This window comes from Pipistrellus hanaki (genome assembly GCF_964339955.1).
Source record: "Pipistrellus hanaki genome assembly, chromosome: 9".
In the NCBI taxonomy this organism is placed as follows: domain Eukaryota; kingdom Metazoa; phylum Chordata; class Mammalia; order Chiroptera; family Vespertilionidae; genus Pipistrellus; species Pipistrellus hanaki.
In genome coordinates, this window is record NC_140511.1 from 54969781 (window position 1) to 54996107 (window position 26327).

The following is a 26327-nucleotide window of genomic DNA, read 5'->3' on the forward strand; positions in this document are numbered from 1 at the left end:
GGCCTCACCCTGAGGGAGATGAGTCGCAGCCGGTAATCCTCCGTGTGGATGACTTCCCGCACGGTGATCTCCACACCATCGTAGACCACCTGCTCCTCCGGCCAGTACTCGGTGCACTTCTGTAGGGCCAACATCAGGCTGCGATCCACTCCCAGTTTCCCAACCATGCTCTCCCACCAGGGCCAGCCAGGAGAGAGATAAGGTGGCCATAGGCTTGCAGTTAGACAGTACTGGGTTCAAAACTCAGCCTCATAACCTTTAGGTTACCTCCTGTTTCTGAGTCTCAGTTACCTTATGTGGAAAATGGGAGTCATATCCATCTCGAAGGACTTTCCTAGGGGGTCAGTTAAATGGGATGTTTCCAGTATGGAAGATGCCTGCATCAGCCCTGGCAGCCTAGGAGGCAGCAGAGCATTCTGCTTAAGATCCGGGGCACTGGAGGCAGAGAAGCCAGCTCCAGACTCTGCCTCTGACTGCTGGTGTGGCTCTGAGCAAGTGACTTAACCTCGCTGAGCCTCCTACTTCCTCACCTTGACTGTGGAGGGAGCCCTACCGACCTCACAAGATTGTTGTAAGACTATGGAAGCAAGAGGCTTACGGCACGAAGCTGCAGACGCCTGGGGATGGTGCAGGGGTGCCTACCTCGTTCATCTCCTCGATGTTGGTGATCATGACAATGATGGGTGTGTGCTCCTGCCACACCATGTGCCAGAAGTCGCCAACCGTGCTGACGATGGGTCCCTGAGTGGCAATGTACACCTTCTCCTCCCCACCGTAGCCCTGTGGCCAGCCAAGTCCAGGCTGTCAGGGTCAGAGGCAACGTTCCTGGGGCCCAGCACCCGCGCTCATGCTCTTCCCGGGGCTGGCAGCAGCCGCACTGGCTTAGGGACAAGCCCTCTGGAGGATGGGTCCCACCAGCTTGGGCCTCCTTTTTCAGGGAAAGGGTGTTAGGATGAGGCTACATACCCGGATGTAGTTGGCGTTGATATAGGAACTCAGAGGGTCGTCAGGATCTGGTGAAGTCAGACACACTCTGCTGTGAGGGTCTGGGGTGGGAGAGACAGGTGAGGCTGGGATCGGACGTGTGCAGTCCCTCTGGGCAGGGCCCACCTGACCTGGCCCATTCAGGGCACCCATATTTCTTCTGAGACTCTAAGTTCCTTCTCTCCCTGCCTGGTAGCAAAACATTCACCCTTCCCCGACAGCCCAGTGAGGCAGGCGAGGCCCAGGCTGAAGAGGAGGGTTGAGTGTGAGGTCCTGGGTCTCTACCTCCGTGGCATCCATGCCGGCCCCTTGTCCCTGCCCCTGCAGCTGCCCTGGATTCACTGTGCCTAACGATCTAGGGAGAAGAAAGCTAAGCAGAGAAAGGAGTTATCAGGACAGCGGAGGTAGCGAGAGTTTGAATATAGACTCTCACCAACGTGCTGAGTGTGCTTGTAAAGCACGTGGCCTTTCTAAGCCTCAGTTTTCCTCTCTGTAATATGGGGGCAAAGATACTGACTTCCTAGGTTTGTTGGGGAGACAGAGGAGAAAACAGCCGTGAACGTGCTAAGTAAAGTGCTTTATAGTTACCAAGGGCTGTCCAGACTTGGGGGATGAAAGCTGAGGAAGACTATTGGAATAAGAGGAGTAAAACCTTCCACACCTGAGCTGAGACTAGGGTCACCCCAGCAGACACGTGTGCACAAAGGGTTAGTTTCCCCCACCCCTCTTCAATCCAGTCACATGTCAAATCGCATGGTACAGGTTTCTCATAACATCCTGCTCTTCTTCCTGGGGTAGAATCTGTTTTAGTCCCGCTAGCGCCTCCCTGCACTGCCGGCTCTGTCAGCCTGCGGAGGCTGGGACTGAGGTGGAGACGTGAGTGGGGTGGGCAGGGAGCTGGCTGGGGCCCCAGGTCCTGGCTGTGGTCTAGCTCTGTCACCAGCTCACGGTCTTTTCTCTGGGCCTCGGTTTCTCTCCTGGACTAAGGTAATTCAGGTGTGCACAGCACGGGGAACGGTTAAGAGTCCGCACCACTGAGCCAGACAACCTGGGTTCAAATCCTGCCTCTTACTTATTAGCTGTGCCAGCGTGGGCCATGTATGTAAGCTCCCTGTGCCCTATCTGCAAACTGGGGCATCCCTTTCATCGCAGCCTTACTACCCTTGTAAAGGCTAAAGGAGTCCTCAGACCAGTAACTTAGCCCAGCATGCAGAAAACACCCAAGTAGCCAGATGGGTGCACTTGACTGAAAAATGGGCTTTTGGGTCCCAGGCTCCTCCTTCCTCCTCCTCTTGGGCCCTCCTGTAAGAAAAGAATTATAGGGATGCCCCACGGGGTGGGTAGAAAGTTTAAATCTGTAGGTGCTGCTGGCCCCTCTGTGCTGTCACTATCCACAGCTCTGCCTCTCCCATCCGCTTGGGAGCCTCCTGTGCCCAGGCTGTGTCTCATTCATGCCTGAATTCTCAGTCCTGGGGGCAGGGGCTCAGGAAACACGAGCAGAATGAGCGTGAGAACAAACCTCAGGGTGTCCTGGACCTGAGAGGGGACCTCTGCCAAGACTGCCCTGCCCTCTGTCACTGCCCCCAACCCCTCAGCCTCAGCCCAGCCTCTGAGGGCACAGGGTCCGTTCTTGCTGTCCACCGAGAACATCCTCTTTAGGCTTGGAGGCCTGGAGGCTCAGCGCGGCTCAAAGCCTCTGAGTAACCCAGTGCCAGGTCGGGTGATGGCCTGAGTCCCGCCCTCCCCCAGCGGCCACTCTGCACGGCCAGCGAAGGCCTAGGTTCTGGGGTACCTGAGCCCCTCCCTCCAGGTGGGGCTAGGTGGGTGTGGGAGAGCAAGACAAGGGAAGAAAGAGGTGAGCAGCCCCGAGCCGTGCCTCCTGGCCTTACATGGTGCTTTGTTTAACCGGAACCACCTAGAGGCTGCGTAACCATAGCAACCACAAGTCGATATTTTAAAAGTTAAAAATAAGTCATGACATCTTACATGTTGTTGGAGATGCTGATGGCAAAACTGCCTTTTTTTAAAGCCTTGTCACTCCATAAACGGAGTAGAGTAGGTTTGTGGGGATTCACTTTCAAACAAGTCACCCCTCCGAGCTAGCCCTGGGGCCTGGGGCCAGAACCAGGCGGGGTGACGCACAGACAGGGGCTCCATGGAAGTTACCTGAACGTGGCCTCCCCAGGACTGAAAGAGAAACCGTAGGCCACCTGGTCTCACCCCCCCCAGAGAGGGAGAATCCCTATCAGACCCTCAGGGACCACTCACACAGCCTTGTTTGAACACCTTCATTGGGGGCACCAACCCCGGACAGGCGGGTGGCTCACTCCCTCGTGGAGTCGCTCTGCCCGGTAGAGGATGCACAATGTGGACAAAATAAACTCGGGGTGGACAAAAGGGCCCAATTCTGGGGTCCCGGAGACCTGGTTTGAAACTCAGCTCCGTGTGACTGTGGATGAGCCACTTAACCTCTCTGAGCCTTAATCGCCTCTCCTTAAAACCTGCCCGCTCTGAAGAGCCCAAGGATGCAAGGACGCCCCGCTGACGCCACGCACCGGGTAGGTGTCATCACCCTTTCTGGGTTTCCGCAGAGCCGAGCACAACGCCTGGTCACGCTAAGGGTCCGGAGGGTGCGTGTGAAGGAATGAATTAGCCTCTGCCCTCAGGAGGGGGTGTTTCTCTTCATTGGGCACCGCCCCTCTCCATCCCTCCTCATGACCCTGGAACGTGGGGAGGCCACGTTCAGGTAACTTCCATGGAGTCCCTCTCTGTGCATCATGAGGAGGGATGGTTCCGGGTGGTTCCGGTTAAACAGCTATGGGTTAAGGTCTTCCTCAGGGTGAGGGGACACCCAGGGGAGGGTGAGCCCCCCCGGAGCCCCTTTACTCCCAGGGCACCGGGTACTCACTGGGAAGGATGGTTTTGTACCGGTTCTTCCGTACCAGCCCAGGGATGTCATACTCTTTCGGATCCACAAAGTTCATGGGGATTTCCTGCGGGAGGAAGGACATGGGGGTGTGAGCAGCCAGCCGTGGGCTGATTCTCAGAGATGCTTGAATCCAGGAATTGCTGTGCCCCAACTTCTAGTCCAGGGGCTGGCTTGAGAGCATGCATTCCTTCCACATTTACTATTAAATGAGTTCCTGCACACACAAAACGCAATTAAAACACTGTCGGGCACGCAGCAAGTACATAAACATGTTATCACTACTGTCTACGGAGGGACAGTCTGGCACAGAGCAGACACAAAATAAATGGTCAACAAACAAGAACAAGAGTTTGAAAAGCAATCTGGCCAGTCGCCAGCATCTCCCACACGCCCCATGCTGCAGCCACACTGAGCGGCTTTGTCGATCTGTGTTCCCACCCTGGACATCCCCTGCCCGGGACCTCGGGTTGTGCTGCTCACTCTGTGCCTCGCCCGATTCTCATCTTCTCATGTCCTTCCTGTCCGTCATCAATGCCACCTCCTCCAAGAAGCCCCCTCTGATTCTCTAGCAGGAGGGGAACCTCCTGAGTCATTCTGTGTTAAGAGCTCCCAGGCTGGGCTTCTCTGCCTGGAAGATGAGGTCCTCTGGGGCCTGGCCTTTCTTTACCACCAGCTGCTTTCAAGATTCCCGTCCTTCAGTTACGCCCGCTCCTTCTTGTTGCTAAGATGCCATTCTCCATCTTGCCTCCAGGTCTGAGCGCGTGGCATTTTCCACTTGCAAGGAGCATCCCTCTTCAGTGCTCCATATCATTTCCACTCTTCAAGGTTCCCCTCTAGACTCACCCCCCCACCCCACGTCCTCTGGGATGACTCCCCAGTGCTCCTCACTTCTTCACTCCCCTTCTATCCACCCACACACAAGGCCCTACAGTGTTCACTGTGTTTGGACCCACTAAGAACGCTCTTTGTAAAAACGAGGATCATAATACTTTCTAGCGTTGTTGTGAGACTCAAAAAAAAGAATAAAAACATGTGTGAACGCGCTGTGGGGTGGGTGTGTAGGCTGTGTTCCTTTCTCTGGGCAAGATCAACAACCATCTACTGAACAAGAAGTGCTGAGAGGACACAAGTCCCCTTCAAGGGGAGGTGATGGCGGTGGGAACTCGGGGCGGGATCAGGGGTGGGATCGTCCATGAAGGCTTTCTAAAGGCATCAGTGGGGAGATGATGTGCAAAAAGGTCCTGGAGGAGAAAAACATGGGGGTGGAGGGTGTTGGACAGGCCCTGCAGGGGCTGGAGGACGTAAGGTTAGAAAAGGGGCCTGGGGCTAGCGCAACTCGGGTAATGCAGCCATGCCAAGCTCTGCAGTTTGGAGCAGAGGGTCACAAGTTGATGGAGGCCTTCTTAGAGAGCCACAGGGAGCAGGGGGCTGGGGTGTGTGTGTGAGGGAGGCACATCGGTTCCTCATCCCCCTGGCTTCTCCCAGGAGAGACGCTCCTCAAACACTCCTGGCCCCTCGCCCATCCTGCCCACAGAGGTGGGCAAGTAGCCAGATGGGTGCACTTGGCTGAGGAATGGGCTTTTGGGTCCCAGCCTCCTCCTTCCACCTCCTCTTGGGCCCTCCTGCCAGGAAAGAATTATAGGGATGCCCCATGGGGTGGGTAGAAAGTTTAAATCTGGGGTATTAGGAAGCTCACTATTGCTACATACTTAAGCCTCATTTTTAACCTCATCTTCGCCAACAAAAATAAAGAAGATGCTGTGATCTTCTAGGACTTAGCTCTTAACTAGTTGAGCACCCAGGCAGGTAAAACAGGGGTGGCATTTACTGGGTCCCTGCAGGAGGCAGCTGCAGGCTGTCGCACATGTCTAGAGAGGAGGTGATTAGACTATCCTAAGCTACAGCTGCAGACAGGGGTGGAAAGATGTCAGAGGGGCACGACTAAGGTGTGGTGATGTCGGGCAGGAGGAGGGTGGGAAAGTAGCAGCCAGAGGGTGGACTTTCTAGAGCTTTCAAAGCACAGGGCTAGCCCTAGCCAGCTTGGCTCAGTGGACAGAGCAATGGCTACTGGACCAAAGAGTCCTGGATTCAATTCTGGTCACGGACACCTATCTCCTCGGTTGCAGGCTCCTCCTTGGCCCATGCCCTGGTCAGGGCACATGCAGGAGGCAACCAATGGATATGTTTCTCTCACATGGATATTTCTCTCTGTCTTTCCTTCTCTCTTCCACTCTCTCTAAAAATCAATGGAAAAATATCCTAGGGCAAGAATTAAAAAAAAAAGAAAAAAAAAAGAAAAAAAGCACAGGGCTGAGCACTGAAGACTCAGGAATGCCACTGGACACCAATCACCCGGATAAGCGCTTTGCACACCTTTGTGATCCCTTTTACCCTTGCACAACATCCCCACTTTCCAGATGAGGAAACTGAGGCCTAGAGGGGAAGTAGTTTGCCCGAGACACGAGGAGAACAGATAACCCAATGGTGTTCATCTATCAGTGTTGAGTTCTGGGCACCCTAGTCCGGTGCCCTGCTAGTGAGGCGACTGACCGAGTGGAGGGGTCTGTCCACCAAGGGGCAGCGGGCTCAGGGGACTCACAAAGAACTCTGCCTGCAGCAGGAAGGGGTCCAGGGCCTTTTCGTGGAGCTCCTCGGCCTGCAGGACGCGGGAGGCGCTGAGCAGGTACTCCCGGGCTGACTCCTCGCGCGGGGACATGAGGTAGCCGAAACCCTCCTCGTTGCAGCCAGGTGTGCACATGTCCAGGGTCAGGGAGACGTTGGAGCCCCTCCTGGAAGGACCGGGAAAGGGGAGGTGAGTCCCGGGAGACAAGGAGGGGCATCAGCTTGGGGCTTGGAGTGGGAAGACGAGGGACAGAGAGATCAGGGGGTGGGAACTGGGTGGGCTCCACGGAGAGGAGAGGGGTGCAATAAGGAGCACAAGTCTCAGCCCGAGGCACAGGCCTGCTCCCCGCCTCCTGCTAGAGCAGCTAGCTGAGTGAGAAGTTGGGGGCCCCAGATCCAAAGGTTCCACTTGAGGCAACCTTAACACGGGCCTCCCCTGGACTCTCCTCTGTCAGTCCCGGAGGCAGCACCCAGCCCTGTGGCCCCCAGGGAACTCCCAGAGAGAGGGCACCTGCCTAGATCAGAGCAGCAGGGCTCAACCCTTGTTGGCACAGTCCAGGGCCTGGCAGTCGGGGATGAGGTGGCCAATGGGTCAGGGACATCTCATCGAGGAGAGGCCGGGACCCTCGCTGTCGGGGAAAGAGGGGGTTCCGAGGGCAGCACGGCGGCCGCAAGGGTGTCTGCCCTGGACAGACTCTACTGTGTTCACTGTCCAAAGGCCCAGAACGGGGGGGGGGGGGGGGGAGGCCTCATTATATGGGAAGGGAAACCGAGTCCCAGAGAGGGGACAAGCATTGGCCAAGCTCGTGCAATAAGGGGGCAGCAGAGCTGAAACAAAAAAACTAGGTTTACCGACTCCTCAGTCGGTGCTCAGTCCATGACATCCTGTGTGTGTGTGTGTGTGTGTGTGTGTGTGTGAGAGAGAGAGAGAGAGAGAGAGAGAGAGAGAGAGATTGAGAGAGAGAGACCTGGCTTATCCCGCTAGCCTCTGGAAAGAGAGTGTTTACACCTCCTAAAGTGGGATCTGGGGAACACAGGAACACACGCTATAAAAATATGGTTCTGTGGTCAAGTGGCTTTGAGGAATGCCACATGCTACCCCCTTGCTGACTTACAATGAACAGGAGCATGTTAAAGGACCTGACAAGCTGAAACCGGTTTGGCTCAGTGGATAGAGCGTTGGCCTGTGGACTGAAAGGTCCCGGGTTCGATTCTGGTCAAGGGCATGTACCTTGGTTGCGGGCACAACCCCCTACTGGATGTGCAAGAGGCAGCTGACTGATGATTCTCTCTCATAGATGTTTCTAATTCTCTATCCCTATCTCTTCCTCTCTGTAAAAAAATCAATAAAATATATTAAAAAAAAATAAAAAGGACCTGACAAGACCCCCAGTAAAGAAACTTACTGGCGCGCAAAGGAATGCACAGTGAGCGTGCTCATGTATGCATGCACCTGTGTATGCCCATGTGCTTGTGTGCAGTAACAGTATTTCTTAGCATTCACCCTGGGGCCTTCTGATCAGACCTAAAGAGCGTGTGTTTACACTGGCTAAGCTATGAGGTCAGCTCGGACCTGGGCACTGGGCGTTAAGAGTCAGGCATCTGACCGGGAGCGGAGTGCTACAGGGCCCAGAGAGCCCACCCCCCCTCCACGCCTCCCACCTCTCCTGCAGACCCATGGACTTGACGGTCAGTGAGGTGGGGTCGGCCTCAGGCTTGATGTCCATCGTGCAGTCAAACACGGGCGTCTCGGGGACGGGGTCCAGGTCCAGGAAGTCATCTTCGACCTTATCTTCCATCCACTCCGAGTAGGTGAAGGAGGGCTGGCGGCTTACCGACTGGCGCCTGTCCTCGGGGGGCAGTGGTGTGGGCGGCTCTGGGGGAGCCCTCAGGAGGTGCCACACCTGGTTGGAGGGATAGAGCATCATGGACTTGGGACCATGCTGCTGCCCCCTCGCTGGTGGGAGTAAGATGGCAGGCTCCACCCCCCCCCCCACCTTGACCCCCTGACCCTTTTCTCCCTCGACCTCTTGATTTCTTGTGGATTGAGGGCTTCTGGGTGGACTGTGGGGGTTCCTAGTTGTCTTCTCCCTGCCTCGGCCCCGTTCCCCTGCCTAGAACACTGTAGATCAATTCTGAAGGTGCTCTCAGCCCGTACAGGCCACACGGATGGAGAGGGACAAACAGCCCATCCCTTAGACCTACCCAGAATGTCTAATGGGGGCTGGTGGGGATCAGACCTCGGGGTCAGGAGGCACCTTACCAGGCTGGTAACGAGGAGCACAGACAGAGAGACCAGCAGCAGACTGGGGACTTCCCACGTCCCAACGCCCAGCCAGGCCTGGGGAACACACAGACAGGTCAAGGTGATGATTGGTGGGAAGGAGGCAGAGTTCTCACCTGTTTCAACAGGGACAGAACCAAGGCTCTGAAAACCTCAGGTCAGATCGGGGTGGGAGCAGGGAGAAGAGCTCCAGGGGGTAGGGCTGCCTTCGGAACTCGGAGAAGGTTCACATATAGGAAGGCCCCCACCTGCTCTCCCTGCCCCGGAGGTCCCAGATACTTACCCTGGGTCCCAGCTGTTCCAGGAGGGTGGCGTTCTGCAACCAGGTGGGGCCATAGCCGCTGAGCCAGAACATCCCGCAGGCAAGCTGGACAAGTGGGCGGAGTTAGAGCCTGAGCTCTGCGCGCCCCTTCCCACTCCACCTGGCCCCGAGGTCCAGACTGCACAGCTGAGGGCAGGGCCCAGGCGCTGTGTGCCAAAGGCCTGAGGACTCTCTCTGGAGAAGAGCTGACTAAAGGAGTCAGGGGATAGCCCTTCCCAGGCGTCCACCCTCCCCCCGAGACAGGAAGTCCTCAGAGAGACCTTGCGGAGCCAGAGGCTTGGAAGGAGGCTGTTCCCGCTCCTGGGGTGAGGGAGGGCAGGGTGTGAGGGGTTGGCTATGGAGGCGGTAGCTCAGAACTCCAGCCCGAGGGCTGGGAGTCACTGAGGGGCACCAAGAAGGACCCTCACCGCTCCGCATCCCCAGGCGGCCAGCTGGGGAGGAGGTGGAGGGCTGTCCCTCAAGCCGCACTCTCTCCAACCCTTCCGGGGGCCTGTGATGTCCTTACCAGGAACTGGGAGGCAGCCAACAGGCACAGGCTGCTCTTGACCGTGAGGGAGTGGCTCCAGGTGCCCGGAGGTGGCGGCTTCTGAGCTGGCTCAGAGGGTGACGAAGGAGGGGGTGGCGGTGGCATTTCTCTCCGCGGGTCCGTGAGCTCTTCGGCCTGGTCCGGGGCCTCCATCACTACCGGCTGGGGGAGACCTGCGGAAGGCGGACAGCCGGCCGCTGACTCGGGGCCCGTGGGCCCACGGCGGCCGCTCCTCCTGGGGCTGCCGTGCCTTCCTCTCGATCCGGGATCCGTCAGCGTGGCTCCACTTCCAGCAGTCACCCTCGATTAGCAAAGCAATATTCACCTACCTTCGTCAGAAACAGCTAAGTGTGGGTGGACAAATTATTTCTCTTTTATTTCTCCAGTAACAGAGTTAAAATGGCAGGAGGTTTTTTTTTTCAGGGAGTTAACATCCTTGTGTTTATGCAGCTTCATTCTTTTCCATTTCTTAAGGAAACAAAAAACAACCACCTCAAACTCAATTAGAGGGAGAGAGAGGGAGAGAAAAGACAGCACAACCAGGTTGTGCACGTGAATAACCCACCCACGCCTGCCTTCCGGATTTTTCACTCCTGTGCCCTGCGCTCTGACTGGGCTTGGGGCTGGAGTCTGGACACGTGACAAGATCCTAGCTACAGCCCTCCCCCAACCTTGAGACCCCATCCCTCCCAACCCTCCAACTGAGGAGGAGTGTGGGCGGGCAGGGTGGTGTGGAGGAAAATCTGGGTATAGTAAAACTGATTATCAAATGTCTGGAATTCAGTTCTTCTTCTTCTTCTTCTTCTTTTTTTTTTTTAAATATATTTTATTAATTTTTTACAGAGAGGAAGGGAGAGGGTTGATACCTAGAAACATCAATGGGAGAGAAACATTGATCAGCTGCTGCCTACACAACCCCTACCGGGGATGTGCCCGCAACCAATGTACATGCCCTTGACTGGAATCGAACCCTGGACCCTTCAGTCCGCAGGCCGACACTCTATCCACTGAGCCAAACTGGTTTCAGCTGGAATTCAGTTCTGGGTCTGTCCCTAGTTGTGTGACCTTGGGAGGGTCACCCTCTCTCTGGACCTCAGTTTCCACACATGGAAAATGAGAGTTGGGCTCAGCCCTTGGATTTCTAACTGAGCTTTATGGAGCCCGAGTATTGCCGAGTCCCTCAGCCTGTGGAAGCTCTGCTTGTCCCCGTTCCACACACTGGGTTTCTTTTAAGATCATTTCAAAGCAGGGTTCCACCACTGAGATAGTCTGAACACTTCCGGTTTAGATCTGGGGCCCTGACTGCAGTGTAGGGATTCCAGCAGCAGCAGCCACTTGCCGAGTCCCGGATGTGGACGATCCCCTCCAAATCCACATGTCCCAGCCTACGGCCAAGAAGAGAGGGACCAGCAACAGGACTTTGTAACGCTTGACAGTGAGGTTAGAACTGTCCACGCACCGCTGTGTATACGGGACAGCAGACTCCTTTTCTGGTTGGGCGACAATGGAACATCCACAGCAAGACCACGTGAGGCGGGCGTAGTTGTCTGTCCCATGGCCTGGACCAACAGTGCCCGCAGAGCGCAGGTCCTCGGAACAGCTGCATTTCCATCACAGGCTCCTCCTTTCCAGATGCTGACCCTGGATGGCTCCCTACCTGCTGTGTTCCAGCCACGCTCCATGCGTTTCCTCAGGGGAGCCCACCCTCTGCACTTTGCACAGGCTATTCCCTCTGCCTGGAACACCCCCTACCCCCTGACATCCCCCCTCTTTGCCAAGTTACCTCCTATTCCTCTTGTAGAACTCAGTCAGTGTCCCCAGATGTAGGTCCTGCCCCATCCTGTGCGCTGGGCACCCTAAGCCTCTCCTTCGTCCGCCAGCAGCAATACCCCTGGAATGTGAGGCTTTACCTCTGCTAATTTACTTGCTTCACAGTACTCGGATGAAGTGGGTACTACCATTATCCTCGTTTTACAGAAGACCAAGATGAGGCTAGCTAATAAATGGCTGAGGTGGGTTTGAACTGAGGCAGCTGGACAGGCTCTGGGGTACATTACACTCACTACAGTTGGTAAAATTATTTGTTGAGCCAGCCAGTGTGGCTCAGTGGCTATGCATCGACCCATGAACCAGGAGGTCCTGGTATGATTCCCAGTCAGGGCACATGCCCAGGTTGCATGCTCGATCACCAGTGCTGGGTGATTCTCATCATTGATGTTTCTATCCCCCTCTTCTTCTCCCTTCCTTCCTCTCTCTGAAATCAATTAAAAAATATATCTAAGAACACTTATTTGTTGAATATCATTTCCCCCATTGTAAGTTCCATAAGGGCAGGAGTGGTATCAGTTTTGTTCATCACGATTGTCAGCGGCATTTGGCGCAAGTCCCGGCATGTAATCCTGCCATAAATACTTAGTGAATGATGAGGCGTAAGTGATCATCTTTGGCTCAGTTTTCTTAGTGATAAATGGGGACCATCATATGTACTCTGAAAAGGTGTTATGAAGACTATAGATAAAACATGCAGCCTGGTATTTTATCTGGAAGCATTTAGAAGGTGGGCTTGATACACATCAGATGATAGTAATGATTACCCAGGTCTCCCAGTCTCCTGGGTAAAACAGACCCGTGGATTCATGTTTACAATACAGTGCCTTCAGTGACCAATCTGAGTGCTGCTGGAGTCCATGGGGGCTGGAGAGGGCCTCCACTTTTTTTTTTTTTTTAATATGTTTTATTGACTTTTTACAGAGAGGAAGAGAGAGGGATAGATAGCTAGAAACATCGATGAGAGAGAATCATTGACCAGCTGCCTCCTGCACACCCCCTACTGGGGATGTGCCCCCAACCAAGGTACATGCCCTTGACCAGAATCGAACCTGGGACCTTTCAGTCCGCAGACTGATGCTCTATCCACTGAGCCAAACTGGTTTCGGCGAGGGCTTCCACCTTTGCCCACGAAGACCACAGTTAGGAAATACAGGAGCGCACAGCTCAGATCCTGGCCGGCAAGGGGGAAAGAAAAACACAACTACTGCGAAGAGATGGATCATGCTGGAAACCGAGAGTTTCCACTATAGATACGCAGAGGTTTCATTACTCAAGTGGCAAGGTCTCCACCCACACCCTCTGAAAAGCAACAGAGGGATGCTGCCAAATATGGAAGGCTGGGGGGTAACACAAGCTGGGACTTTGGACGATCCCTCCTCCTCCCTGGGCCTCAGGTGCCTTATCTGTAGAACAAGGGGCTTGAACCTGAACTCCATGCTTCTCAGATGTTCCTGCCACCCTGGGAGGACAGGGGGTTGGGTCCTGGGAGAACACAAGCTCACAGAATCTTGAACATGGCTGCTCTGTTTTAAAATTCAAGGGTGCTCTTTGTTTTATGCTTTGGTATATATACGAACTTGATTTAATATTAAAATAACGTGTGTGTTTTTTCCCCCCTCCCAAAGCTTGGAATCAAATGTATGCTTCAGGAGAATGTGCTACATTCATCCTGTGGCTTTGCCCTCAGGGGTACATGCACCCCAGTCTGAGAAGCACGGAACTCGCCAGCAATAAATCATTATGTCGATGTTATATATGATTCTGTAGATGAATATTTAATAACATGGAAAGAAATTTCAATGCTATGGAGAAAGGCAAGGTTGCAAAACAGTATGATCCCCATGGCCTAAAAACTAAGAAGGTGTAAATGTGCATATACAAAGGTGGAGTATACCAGATGTAAGGCAAAAGGCTGACGTGAGATGGTGCCTGCAGAGCCTGCTGCACCGTCAATGCCTGGCCCACAGTAAGTGCCCCATAATGCACACGATTAGTGGGAAGCACAGAAGCCAGGTGTTCACGACAGTTCTTTGGAAGAGGGTGAAATTATAGGTGACTTTTTCATTGTTTATATATTCTAGATTTTTTAAAAGAAATAAATGTGTATGAGTATATACATATGTATGTGTATATATGCACATATATTTATTTTTAGAGAGAAAAAATATTTTAAAAAAGGCATCACAGTTCTGAGATTAGATATCATGAGGCTTAGTTAATATGCCTGTTTCAGGGCCCTGACTCCCACTGGTCACATCTAAATGGATAGAAACACAGCTCTAGCTGGTTTGCCTCTGGATAGAGCATCAGCTTAGAGACTGAAGGGTCCCAGGTTCGATTCCAGTCAAAGACACATTCCCAGGTTGTGGGCTCAATCCCCACAGTATGGGGAGTGCAGGAGGCAGCTGATCAATGATTCTCCCTCACCATTGATGTTTCTATTTCTCTATCCCTTTCCCTTACTCTCTGAAATCAATAAAACTATATTTAAAAAAATAAATAAACAAATGGATAGAAACACAGACCAAAGAGATGGTTACCAGAAGGGGAGGGAGGGGGTTGGGGAGATGAGTGAAAAGAGGAAGGGGAATATAATCAATAATTCTATATAATAAAAGCCTAATATGCTAAGTGTCTGGTTGTTTGTTCAACCAATTGAAGTGTAATATGCTAATGATATGCTAAGGCTGCTCAACAGCTTGCTATGACATGCACTGACCTCCAGGGGGCAGACGCTCCGACCAGTAGGTTAGCTTGCTGCTGAGGTCTGGCTGATTAGGACTGAGTGAGGCAGGCCCTGGAGCCCTCCCATGGTCCCTCTCCAGTTGGCCAACCTCCCACATCTCTACCTGGCCTCGAATGTGTACCTGTGAGGTCCCTTTCTCACAATCCAGGGGCCCTCGGGGGATGTCAGAGAGCTGGTTCTGGTCAGATCCGGTAGGCCAAGCCAAGGGACCCCACTGGTGCATGAATTTGTGCACCGGGCCTCTAGTATTGTGATAAGTGTGCACAGTGACAGATAATTACTAGATTAAGTAGAGAGATCACATTGTAAGGTATAAAAAATGTCGAATCACTATATTATGCACCTGAAACTAATATAACCAATAAAGACTGTATACCAACTATACTTAAATTTTAAAAAATCTCAAACAAACAAACAAACAAAAAACCAAATGCCCTTGTTAGGACATGGGAGATCATGCATAGCTGTCTGAGACGCAGCCAGCTGTAGAACAGCCACTCAGAAGACAGGCCCCTAATGATGTATGATCATTGCTTCTGCATATGAAAGATGGCAGGTTAACTAACTTGCAGGAAAGAAAACTGCAGGCTGATGGGGCCCTGCACGCACATTTCAGAGACGAAGTTGGAGGCTGTTTCTTCTTCTTCTTCTTTAACCCACAGGGTGCCTGGCAGTCCTGGGAGCCAAATGAATCCGACTGGCGGGTGCTCACTGAGCACCTGGCAGATGCCCACCTTTGAGAGCAGGGTTTCGTGAAAAGCCTTTCTGGGCAGAACGCTAACACTTCTTTACTTAGGAAGGTTCACTGTCAAACACACTACATTCTGTGTACAGTTTTGGAGGGCATTCAGGGACCTCAAGTTAAGAACCCCTGACCTCAGCAGTGGGGAGCAGGGGTCTCTGATGGGAAATCATGGAAGTGGGGAGGGGGCGCATGGGGCTGGTTTCAGTCTCTGCTCATTCATGTGTGAGTCCAACACGCACTTATTGGGCACCAATGCTATACTTGGCCAAGAACGGGGAGAGGCTCAAACAGTCCCTGCCTGCACGGACCACTGTGGTCCCGGGCCCATGTGTCCTGCTGGCCTCAGGTCCCAGAGATGACGTCAGTGCTTCTCCTTGCCCTGCTCACTACCCAGTTTGGGGAATGACAACGCCATCACTGGGCAGGCTCCATGCAGTTCCCAAAGCGCCTCTGCCTTTGCTGCTCCCGGCAGCCCTGTGAGGCAGATATTCTCACCGTCAGCCCCGTTTTGTTGGTGAGAGGCGGCTGCTTCTGTCAAGGGCTGGCTTTTCAATAGTTCACAGCGAGGTAGCTGCTTTGCCACGCATGAAGCTCTGACTCAGAGGCAGCTTGCTGACAGTGATTTAAGATCGCGCCAGCTCCTCACGCGCCTGCACAGGGTGCAGGGGATTTTCCAGGCGTGGGAATTGAGACTCGGTGAGGTGAAGTGGCTGCTCAAGTCAGTGCAGACTTGAATTCGAACCCAGGGCTTCCTGACACCAAGTGATCTTTCCGTGTTGCCTTCCCTTTCCTTAGGAAAGGGCCATTGCAGCAAAGGCTGGGAGCTGGGGAGAGGCGGGGAGGGAGAGAGGGATGGAGTCCTTGTATTTGGGGGAACCCCGAACCAGCTTTTGCACCTGTTCTCCAGCTCTTGGCTCCTCAAAGGCCATCCAGTATGGAGGGAAGAGCTCCTGGCAGACAGGAGCTCCAGGTCTCAGGCCAAAGCTCTAGGGTGCCTGGGTAAAGTCTGCAGGCAATCGGCCTTCAGATTGACCTGGGGCATGTGGGAGTACTATGATCTCCTCCGTCACCCAGCACCTGAGTCCCTCCATTAAATTCGGCAGCTACTGAGTGCCCGGAGCCGGCACCGCCTGAGCTGGAACGCCCGTGGCTGCTGCTGTCAGTGACTCATCCTCGGCGCCGCCAGCTGCTAGCCCACCGGAACACCAGAACTGGAACGGAAGGCTGGCTCAGCCTGTCCCTGTTTACATGAGCAGGGAGGGCTGGTTTTGTCCCATTCAGCTTTCCCTCCCTTCCCGAACATGGCAGGGTGACCTCCCCACCATGACCACATAGTCTCAGGGAGCCTGGACTAACAGAACATCACACTCAGTCCTGCCTGGGCTTCTAGAAACAATGACGGCAGAGCCTGACAGGCCCTGAGGGACATCTGGGCTAGTTTGCTAATTTAAAAAAAAATATATATATATATTTTATTGATTTTTTTACAGAGAGGAAGAGAGAGGTATAGAGAGTTAGAAACATTGATGAGAGAGAAACATCCATCAGCTGCCTCTTGCACACCCCCTACTGGGGATGTGCCCGCAACCAAAGTACATTACCCTGACCGGAATAGAACCTGGGACCCTTCAGTCCGCAGGCCAACGCTACTGAGCCAAACCGGTTTTGGCTACTCTGCTAATTTCTTTTCTTTTCTTTTAAATATATTTTATTGATTTTTTACAGAGAGGAAGGGAGAGAGATAGAGAGCTAGAAATGTCAATGAGAGAGAAATATAGACCAGCTGCCTCTTGCACACCCCCTACCGGGGATGTGCCAGCAACCAATGTACATGCCCTTGACTGGAATCGAACCTGGGACCTTTCAGTCCGCAGACCGACGCTCTACCACTGAGCCAAACTGGTTTCGGCTACTCTGCTAATTTCTTAGGTGGGAAAACAGAGGCCCACAGGCGGGAATTGGCTGCTCAAGGTCAACAGCCAACCAATGGCAGAGCCATGATGGTGGCTGCTACCGTGACCATTATTAGCTAACACATAACGAGTGCTTACCACGTGCTGGGCGCTGCTCTCAGTGCTTTGCATATACTAACGCACTTAGTCTTCACAAGGATCTTAGAGGGTGGGTGCTACCCTCACTCCCATTTTACGAATGACAAAACTGAGGCACAGGGAAGTCAAGAATGTGGCCGAGGTCAGCTACTAAATGGGTAAACTAAGACTAGAATTCTGATGGTCTGTCTCCAGAGCCCATGTTGATAACCGACATACTAGATAACTAACTCAGGTTTTCTGCTCTCTACTCCACATCATCTGTTATTTTTAATTTTTATTTATTGATTTTAGAGATAGTGTGAGAGAGAGGGGGAGATAAGGAGGGAGGGAGAGAGAAAGAAAACTCTATTTTTTTGTTTCACTTATTTATGCATTCAGTGATTGATTCTTGTATGTGCCCTGACTGGGGATTGAACCAGTCAGGGCACATACAAGAAACCTTGGTATAGTGGGACGATGCTCTAACCAACTGAGCTACTGGGACAGGGCTAGGATCTGTCCTCTTAATTAGACTCCATGCTGTCTGTCCCAGGCTGGGCCTCCGCTGCTTCTTCCTCCTCCCCATTGGGGGAAGTCAGCCTGACAAGGAGCTCCAGTCCATTCCAGGACAGAGGGGGCAGTCTGTCTATCACACCCTGGCAGGCTGGGGCACAGAAAAACTAGATTGGGACCAAGATGATGGGAAGGTCTGGGAACCAAGTGTTGGATGCTTAGTCTGGAAGGTCAGGAGGGTTGAATGCTCTTTGCAGATACACGAGAGGCTGCAATAGGAATGGGGCAGGTCAAGAGGCAAGAATGGGCCTGGTGTGCGGGTGCTCTCAGTAGGAAGATTTCCAAGTCCTAGGAACATCTCTAGTACCTGACCCTCAAGGCTGCATTGCAGCTCTTCCTGTCCTCACACATATTGTAGCCTTGTTTCTATAGAGGTAGATTTTTATTTTATTTACTTTAAAAAATATTTTTGTTGATTTCATGAGATGAAGGGAGAGGGAGAGATAGAAACCTCAATGATGAGAATCATTGGTCAGCTGCCTCCTGCACACCCCCTACTGGGAGTCCACAACTAGGAATGTGCCCTGACCTTGGATGGAACCATGAACTCACGGTTCATGGGTTAATGCTCAATCACTGAGACACACCAGCTGGGCAGATTTTTTTTTTTTTTTAAATCTCACCCTAGGACATGTTTACTGATTTTTTTAGAGAGAGAGAGAGGGAGGAGGAGGAGGAGAGATATCAATGTGAGAGAGAAACATTGATCAGTTGACTCTAGTACGTGCCCTGACCTGGGATCAAACCTGCAACTTTTGGGGTACGGGACAACGCTCCAAGCAGCTGAGTCACTGGCCAGAGCAGGGGGGTAACTTTTGCTAGTGGCTCATAGTAAAAGCTTTGGAGTCACATAGACTTAGGTTTGAGGCCTGCCTTTGCCATTTACTACCTACGTGACCTTGGGTAAGTGACTTAGTCTCTCCTCTGGACCAGCGGTCACCAACCTTTGGACCCCACGACCACCAGTTGGTGACTGCTGCTCTGGACAATAGATATACAATTTGCCTCTTGGATTCTGAGCATACCATAAAGTAAAACCTGCAAAGAGCTTAACCTGGTGCCTGGCCCACGTGAATGCTCAATAATTTAGAAAGGAGGGGGAAAGAGGGGAAGGAAAAAGAGAGTTGAGGCAGAGGCAGCAGTAAGGGCTTCCCTTTCATCTGCCAGGTGGGCCCCTAGGAGGACAATGGATCCCTGTCCCCACGTGGATAGGGGCTTTGAGGATGGAGCTGTGGATAGAGCTCCTGTGGATACGGACCGGGGGTGGCAGAATTGGGGCAGCGTTGTCTCTGCCAGTTATTTAAAACCAGAATGCTAACAAGCTTTCAAAACAAAACACAACTCAAGTACTCTTTGGATGGGATGTAATAAAATGGTTCTATCTGAAACAGAACCAAAACAGCTTTGTTGCTGCACACCAAGGCCCAATTCTTTGTGCCTCTCTGGAGTGGAGGCCCAGAAGTACAAGGGTGGAAAGGTCAATGAAACTCTGAGGGTGCAGCATCCTCCTCCCCCAGCACTGAGACTAAAAGAACCCATAGAAAAGTCCTGGGGCAATGGGGTGCCAGAGGTCTCAAGTGCTCCAGACTTAGGCGCAAATGCATGGGAGGGCATCTTCCATCCTTCCATTTCACAGATGAGAAAACTGAGGTCCACAGAGTAAGGACCAGGATTGGCACATAGGTCTTCAGCCCTCTGGTTCAGTTCTCACCCACTAAGGCAACATGGGAAGTTTCAACATGGAAGCTGAGGTTCCCTTTCTTGCTGTCTGTGGTGGGGGTGGGGGAGTGGAGGCATCTGCAGGCCCACTGCTTGAGGGAGCAGCTAGGCCAAGTGTCTAGGAACACACCGGGGAATGCTATGCAGCTCTTAGGAGCACCACGAAGGACCTCAGAAACACTGCTGAGTGAAAAGAATGAAGTCTAACAGAACACGGCATTGACAAAGCAAAACACACGCATGTATAACTTCTTAAGTTACAGAAAGGTCTAATTACCACATTGTACACCTGGGACTAATATAATATTGCATGTTAACTGCAACTAAAAAAACAAAAAAAAAATACTAAAAAAAGAAATAGAAAAGTATATGAACACAAAATATTGCAGCAAAATATAACTGATACAAATAGGGTTTTTTTTTTTTTTTTTTTTTTTTTTTTTTTTAAATCTATTCCTTGGTTCATGAGGGTCCACATTGGGGAGAGGCAGGCCTGAGAGGCTGGGTGTGGTTGAGGGTCAACCCTGGTGCTAGGTGCCAGGATGACCTGGGTGGGTAGCTCAGGCTGGCAGAGGGTGACCCTGGGCTGGGTGGAGGACAGAAGCACAGTTTAAACAAGTGCTAGGCCCCAGACTGGGGGCTTTATGAGGACAGGGGCCGGTCATTATGAGGTTAAGTTGTTCCTTAAAATGCTTTGACAGCTGGTTAACAAAAACAGGAACCAGGACCCTTCTCATTCTTCAGGTCACAGGAAGCCTTCCATAATCCCCCAACATAGGGTTTCATGACTGTTGCACTCTTCCATGGAGTCCTACCTCTTTGAGAGCGGGCCTCCGGTCTGCCTTGCTCTTCACTGTATCATCAGTGCTTGGCACAGTGTAGGGCCCAGAGTAGCTTCTCAATAAAAAGCTGTCAAATTGATAAAAGGGTCAGGCTGCCTTTTCAATTGGCCCTTGTTGGCTTCTGGCCAAAGAGCTGATCCGTGCTGTGGTGGTATGGTCATGAAACTACGACCTGTCCTCGCTGATGGCCAGCGGGAGTCGCTGCCAGATTAGGACAGCAAAGGTTTCCTGAATACAGGCCTCCTCCTTATTTCATAAAAGGCTGCCCACGATGGGCAGTGGCATCTTGCTGAAACCTAGACCTTGTTTCCCTCAGAGAACATGATGATACAGAGCCGAAGGCTGGTGGAGGATAGATTTCAAGGTCCAGGGACTTAGGTAGGGAGTGGGTATCAGAGCCACTGGCCCAAAAGGACAGCTGCTCCTATCAAACAGATAATGAATGGCTTACCCCAGTGGTCAGCAAACTGTGGCTAGCGAGCCACATGCGGCTCTTTAGCTCTTTGAGTGTGGCTCTTCCACAAAATACCACGTGCGGGCGCACATACAGCACGATTGAAACTTCGTGGCTCATGCGCAGAAGTCAGTTTTCAGCCTGGGCGAGTCTATTTTGAAGAAGTGGCGTTAGAACACTCAAGGGGCCAAAGAGCCGCATGTGGCTCATGAGCCGTGGTTTGCCCACCACTGGCCTACCCAAACCTTAGTGTCTACTCACAACCTTGAATACAGCTAGCTAATCATGACATCCTATAATCTCAGGGTGGCAGTGACATCATGGCTCCGGCCAGCAGCCAGCCACAGGAGGGTTGTGGAAACGCCCTGTTCCCAAGAGCAGTGTTGTCCTCAGGCCGGGCCCTCGCTCCCTCTTCTCTGGCTGTGCCACTCCCCATGGATGAGCAGTCCCCAGGGCACAGGAGGTGTGCCCATCTCCCCTTTCCAGGCCATGCTCTGGCTTCTGGGACTCCAAAGCTCCTTGCCCAAGGGGCTCAAAACCAGCTTGGGTGCAGGACCATCCTTCTGAGGGTGGACTTGGCCTCCTGCTTAGGGATCTTTAGGTTTGAGGGGTGACCAAGGAACAGCTATTGGGGCGGGGTGTAGATCACGCTTAGACACCAAGACTGACATGCCCACATGCATGCACACAGGGGCCCTTGCAGTGCAGAACTGAGCAGCAGGTGATGTACCACTTGGGGCCCCATATGCAGTCTGACTTAGGTCCCTGCAAATGTTAGGAGCAGTTCTGCCCATGAGCCTGAGCACTGGAGACACAGAGCAATACTTGGTGATGTAATGCTATCACTAGTTTCTACTGTTGCCTATCTCCCCCCACTCCTCTGCCCCGCTTCCCTGAAGAAGCTGCTGGTCCAAAACTAGGCCCACATGGGTGCTGGGTGGGGAAGGAGCGGAGGCCCCAGCACCAGCCGGGTTGCCTGGTTTCCTGCGAATGTGAACACCTACGCGCGGAAGAGGGGGGAGTGTGAGTTGGAATGTATAAATGTGTTTGGGTGACTGTGAGCAAATAAGTGAGCAAGCAAGGAGGAATGAAAAAGAAGGGTGACCACGTGAAAAAGAGCGTGTGCATGAGGGGAAAAGAAAAATAAACGTGTGCATGTACATGGAGTGGAGGAGGCATCCAGGTGCACACCCAGTGCCCGCTGCAGTGCCTAGGAGCAGTGGGCAACTGAGGGCCTGGGAACAGGGCACAGAATGGGAGGGAAAGAGCATACCTGCTGTCTGTATGGGTGCATGAGAAGGGGCATGGTTGTGGGAGAGAAAGAGATCTAAAGAGGGAAGGCGAGAGCAAGCAAGTCTGCCCATCTCTAAAAGCTTGTCTAGTGGAAGGGGATGCATGATGGAGCCATGGAGCTAAGACAGCCCAAGTGTGCGAGAGGAAGACTGGCAGGGGTGTGAGCTTGAGGGTGGGGGTGTGCTTCCTCAGGGCTCTGTGAGACAGAGAGACATGGTTCGTGTATGGGTGACTGTGTGTGGTTGTGTGCACATGAGTAGGTAAGCATGAGGCTGTGACAAGTGAGAACACATGTGAGTGTGCGAGCACATGCGTGGAGTGCCCCAGGGCTGTGAGCAAGCATGCCTGTCCCTGGGGCATCTATGGGCTGCGTGAGGTGTTGGCGATGCCTGATCTTTTCACCCAAAAATGTCAAGCAGGGAGGGCTGTAGGACCTGCTCGGCTCCGGTGACTGTGGCTGGGAGTGTTGGCTATGGTGCCCCAGCCTGGCAGCGCAGTGCGTGTAGGAATAAGTGAATCATCAGGCATGCTGGCCCCCACTCTGCCTCGCTTCTGGTCTTGCCCAGCAGGGAAGACAGCTGGGAGAGGGAGAGATTACTTGAGGACTGCGTTTTTACACTATCGTTATGCAATTGCTTGCAGTGCCCATGGGCTCATTCTAAAGGGCCAGCGCCCAAATTCTCTTGGTCCTTAGCCTGCCATCTCCCTTTATGTCCAAGTTGCAATTCAGGTTAGTGCCGTGTTTGCCAAACTCATTAGTCAACAGAGCTAAATATCAACAGTACAGTGATTGAAATTTCTCTTGAGAGCCAAGTTTTTTAAACTCAAACTTCTTCTAATGCCACTTCTTCAAAACAGACTCGCCCAGGCCGTGGTATTTTGTGGAAGAGCCACACTCAGGGGGCCAAAGAGCCGCATGTGGCTCGCGAGCCAGTTTGCTGACCACAGGGTTAGTGTCTTCAGCTGATGAACATTTGTGGACATCTACTCCCTACCAAGTTCCAGAACCAACCGCCAGTCCTTTTCCCACCCCTGGCCTTCATTTCCCCATAGCACTTACCTACCATGCTATATATTTTACTAATTATATTTGTCTGCTGTCCCTTAATAACAAATGCCTGTGTAGCACATGCTGTGTACCAAACACTGTCCTAATTCCTCGGTTACTTCATTTAATCCTCAAACAACTCCACCTGGCAGTGAATATTATTCTTGCCATTTGGTAAATGGGACGCACAGGGTAAGCAGCTTGCCTGTGATCACCCCGTGGTAAGTGGTGGGGCCACCCCAAGTCAAGGGTCTCTGCTGTTAACCAGGACACAATACTGTTCTGCAGGGCTGGACGTTTTCTCAGTTTGATGCACGGTTTAATCTTCGGTGCTTTATGAAAGAGCTCGGCACATGCAGATGCTCAGTGACTAGCTAGTGAAGGAATGAAGAAGTGAGCGGATGAATGTTAGACATGGAAGATGACACAGAGAGATACTTGCCTTCAAGGAGTTCATGGTTCCATTGAGGAAACAGGCAAAAGTTACTTCCATATCATATCAAGATGGCTCTGTGGGGTCTAGAGGAGCACATGCCTGGCCTCTGGATGGCAGGGTTTTCCAGGGGAAAGGGCAGAGAAGGGGATATGCACAGTGACATCAATCATCTCCTCCAAAATTCTGCTTGGGGACAGACACCCCTTAGCTCTTCCTACCTCAACCTATAGGATTCCAGAAGATGGTGGTGGCTCTATGGTGACAATGGAAGCACAATAGGGTAGTGGCCAGGAGCGTGAGCTCTGAATAGATGGCCTGGAGTGAATTCTCACTTTACCAAACACTTGCTAGGTGACCTGGACAGATTCCCTCACCTGCCTGGGACTTGGTCCTCTTATCTATAGGATGGGGATAGCAAATGATGCAGACTCCCTAGGTTAGTGGAGGGGATTACATGACATATACATGTAAAAGCATTTGGAACAGTGCACAAAGCACAAGAAAGATAATGTGCCAGCTCCAATGGAGATTATCAACTTCGATTCTACCTTGGTTGCTGGCCTTCAGGGAGGAATGGGAGAGAAGGGTGGAATTAAACATGCTTATTACTGTGGCCTTCCTGCTGTGACTTCATCCTATTTTCCAGAAGCAACTCAAAGCAGAGCCAAGACTATGGCTGCTTTTTTTTCACCACTATTACCCATAGCACCTAGTATAGGACCTGACAAATAGTAGTTGTTCAATAAATGTTTGTTGAATAAGTGCATGTGTGGTTTTACTTATTTAACTTTTGTGAAGATAAATAACCATTTTGTTGTTGTTTCCATTTACAAATTAGGTAATAGAAGCCCAGCAAGGTTAAGTGACTTGCCTGTTAACACACAGCCTGTAAACAAAACAGCCAGACTCAAAGGCCAAAACCCATGCTCTTTGCTCCCCCGCATGCTACTCTCTGGACAAATATACATCATGTCCTATTTTCCAAAATGGATTTTGTTTTTTCCTAGCCAGTAGGGCCGTCCCTGGTTGTAGAATCATCTCCGAATTCTATGACTCACATCTGAATCACGGAACTGTTCAGTAGTTGAAAGGGACTTTTGATGTCATTGTGACCTCCCACCCATTGTGGAAATTTCCTCTCCAATGTCTGTCCAGAAAATACTTGAATGCCTCCAGTGACGAAACACTCATTTTCTTCCTCTTCAATTAACAAGTTCTATAAGTGGACCACTTTTAGAGTCAGAAAGAAGGTTCTGCGTCTCATGGGCCAACAGGCCTCCTTTTAGTTTCTATGTACTAGGCTTATGCCATCTTCCTTAGAGGCACACAGAATGAATCAGCTGCCCCCTTCACAAGACAGTCTTTCAGAGAGTCACAGACAGCTCTCACATCCCTCTGGGGAATTCTCTCCTTCACGTTAGTTGTTTCTAGTCCCCACAACTGTGGAGTGGCTCCTGTCCTAGACCTAGGCCATCTCATCAGGCAGTCCAACGTGTTTTGATCAAGGGTACCGCCTACTGGATAAAGTGTGAATTGCACCATGGGTTCTGCTCATCTGAGGACCTTCAGCAGTAGCTGGGACACTGGCTCATGGTGTGAATAAAATAACTGATTATTTTATTTTTCTTTAAAGCCTCACCCAAGGATATATTTTTGATTTTTAGAGAGAGATGGAGAGAGAAACATTGATATGAGACAAACATCGATTGGTTGTTTTCTGTATGCACCCTGATGGGGGATGGAATCAGTAACCTATGTAGGTGCTCTGACCAGGAATCGAACCTGCAACCTTTTGGTGTACAGGACGACACTCCAAGCAACAGAGCCACTGGTTGGAGCAATAACTGCTTATATTAAAGAGTCATTGCTTTAAAGGCATACCTAGTTATCTTAAATATCCATCTTAAAGAGTGTCACTGAAGTTTCCACTCTCAGGTGCCTTGTCAATCAAGAAATTTCTGACAAGCTACAGGTTTGGGTTTTCAATATTAGAATTCAAATGGCTGTTATTTTTTTTAAATATATTTTTATTGATTTCAGAGAGAAGAAGGGAGAGGGAGAGAGAAACATCAATGATGAGAATTGCACGCCCTCTACTGGGGATCGAGCCTGCAACCCAGGCATGTGCCCTTGACTGGAATCAAACCCAGAACCCTTCAGTTTACAGGCCAACGCTCTATCTACTGAGCCAAACCAGCTAGGGCTGTTTTTTGTTGTTGGTTTTTTTTTTTTTTTTTTTTTTTTTAACAAAAAGGTGTTGAAGGAAAGAAATTAAAATGGTAATTTTTCTTTTATTTCTCCCCCTTGCTTTATTTTCTAATATTTCTACAATGGATATTTGTTATAAGAAGAAAACAAAAACAAAAAGTTTCTAAAAAGAAAAACAACATGAAAATCTTTCCCCACCTTCCTTCCCTTTATTCCTTTCAAGGCTGCTTTTCAAGACTTGGGCATTGGGTCTACAACTGGGACATCTGCCTCCAGGGGCAGGAGCACCTTGGTAACATTTCTGTGGTGACACGACCGGTGGTTCAGACAGCCAGGCTCCCCCTACTGTCCACAAGTGTGGTCAACCACACAAGCAGCATAATTTGACATTCACAACCAGGCTTCTCAACAGGGCTGTCAGGTAGTTTCTCCACATTGTCCACCCCACCTTGGGTTCATGCCACAGTCAAGTTGTGTTTCCCAATCTTACCTCTTGAAATCTGCACAGCACACTATTGGTCAGTGGTCATGTACTGGCCAGCCCCGGACGCCCAGTTCTCCTCCCTCCCAGCACACCCTCAGCCACCCGCTCTTCCCTCCATGGGAGCCAGAGCAGCTCCAAACGATGCAAGACATCAGGGATTAGAAAAACAAATCCCCACTTAAATGAAGATCTATGGACCAGCTGAGTCACTCCTCTCAAGCAAGTTCCCAGCTAACCAGGCTTTACTCC

At 51.6% G+C, this 26327-nt stretch overlaps 1 protein-coding gene across 1 annotated transcript in view; it reads right to left on the bottom strand.

Moving 5' to 3' along the window:
* Window positions 1-26327, bottom strand: part of PTPN5 (protein tyrosine phosphatase non-receptor type 5) — a 44196-nt gene that overhangs the window by 3208 nt on the left and 14661 nt on the right. Inside the window, exons 3-11 of the mRNA XM_084895502.1 lie at window positions 9647-9840; window positions 9103-9186; window positions 8799-8876; window positions 8198-8439; window positions 6513-6702; window positions 3893-3977; window positions 967-1046; window positions 643-780; window positions 9-119 (exon numbers count right to left, since the gene is read on the bottom strand). Coding sequence (XP_084751628.1) covers window positions 9-119; window positions 643-780; window positions 967-1046; window positions 3893-3977; window positions 6513-6702; window positions 8198-8439; window positions 8799-8876; window positions 9103-9186; window positions 9647-9840 — 1202 coding nt within the window. The remainder of the gene's footprint in view (window positions 1-8; window positions 120-642; window positions 781-966; window positions 1047-3892; window positions 3978-6512; window positions 6703-8197; window positions 8440-8798; window positions 8877-9102; window positions 9187-9646; window positions 9841-26327) is intronic.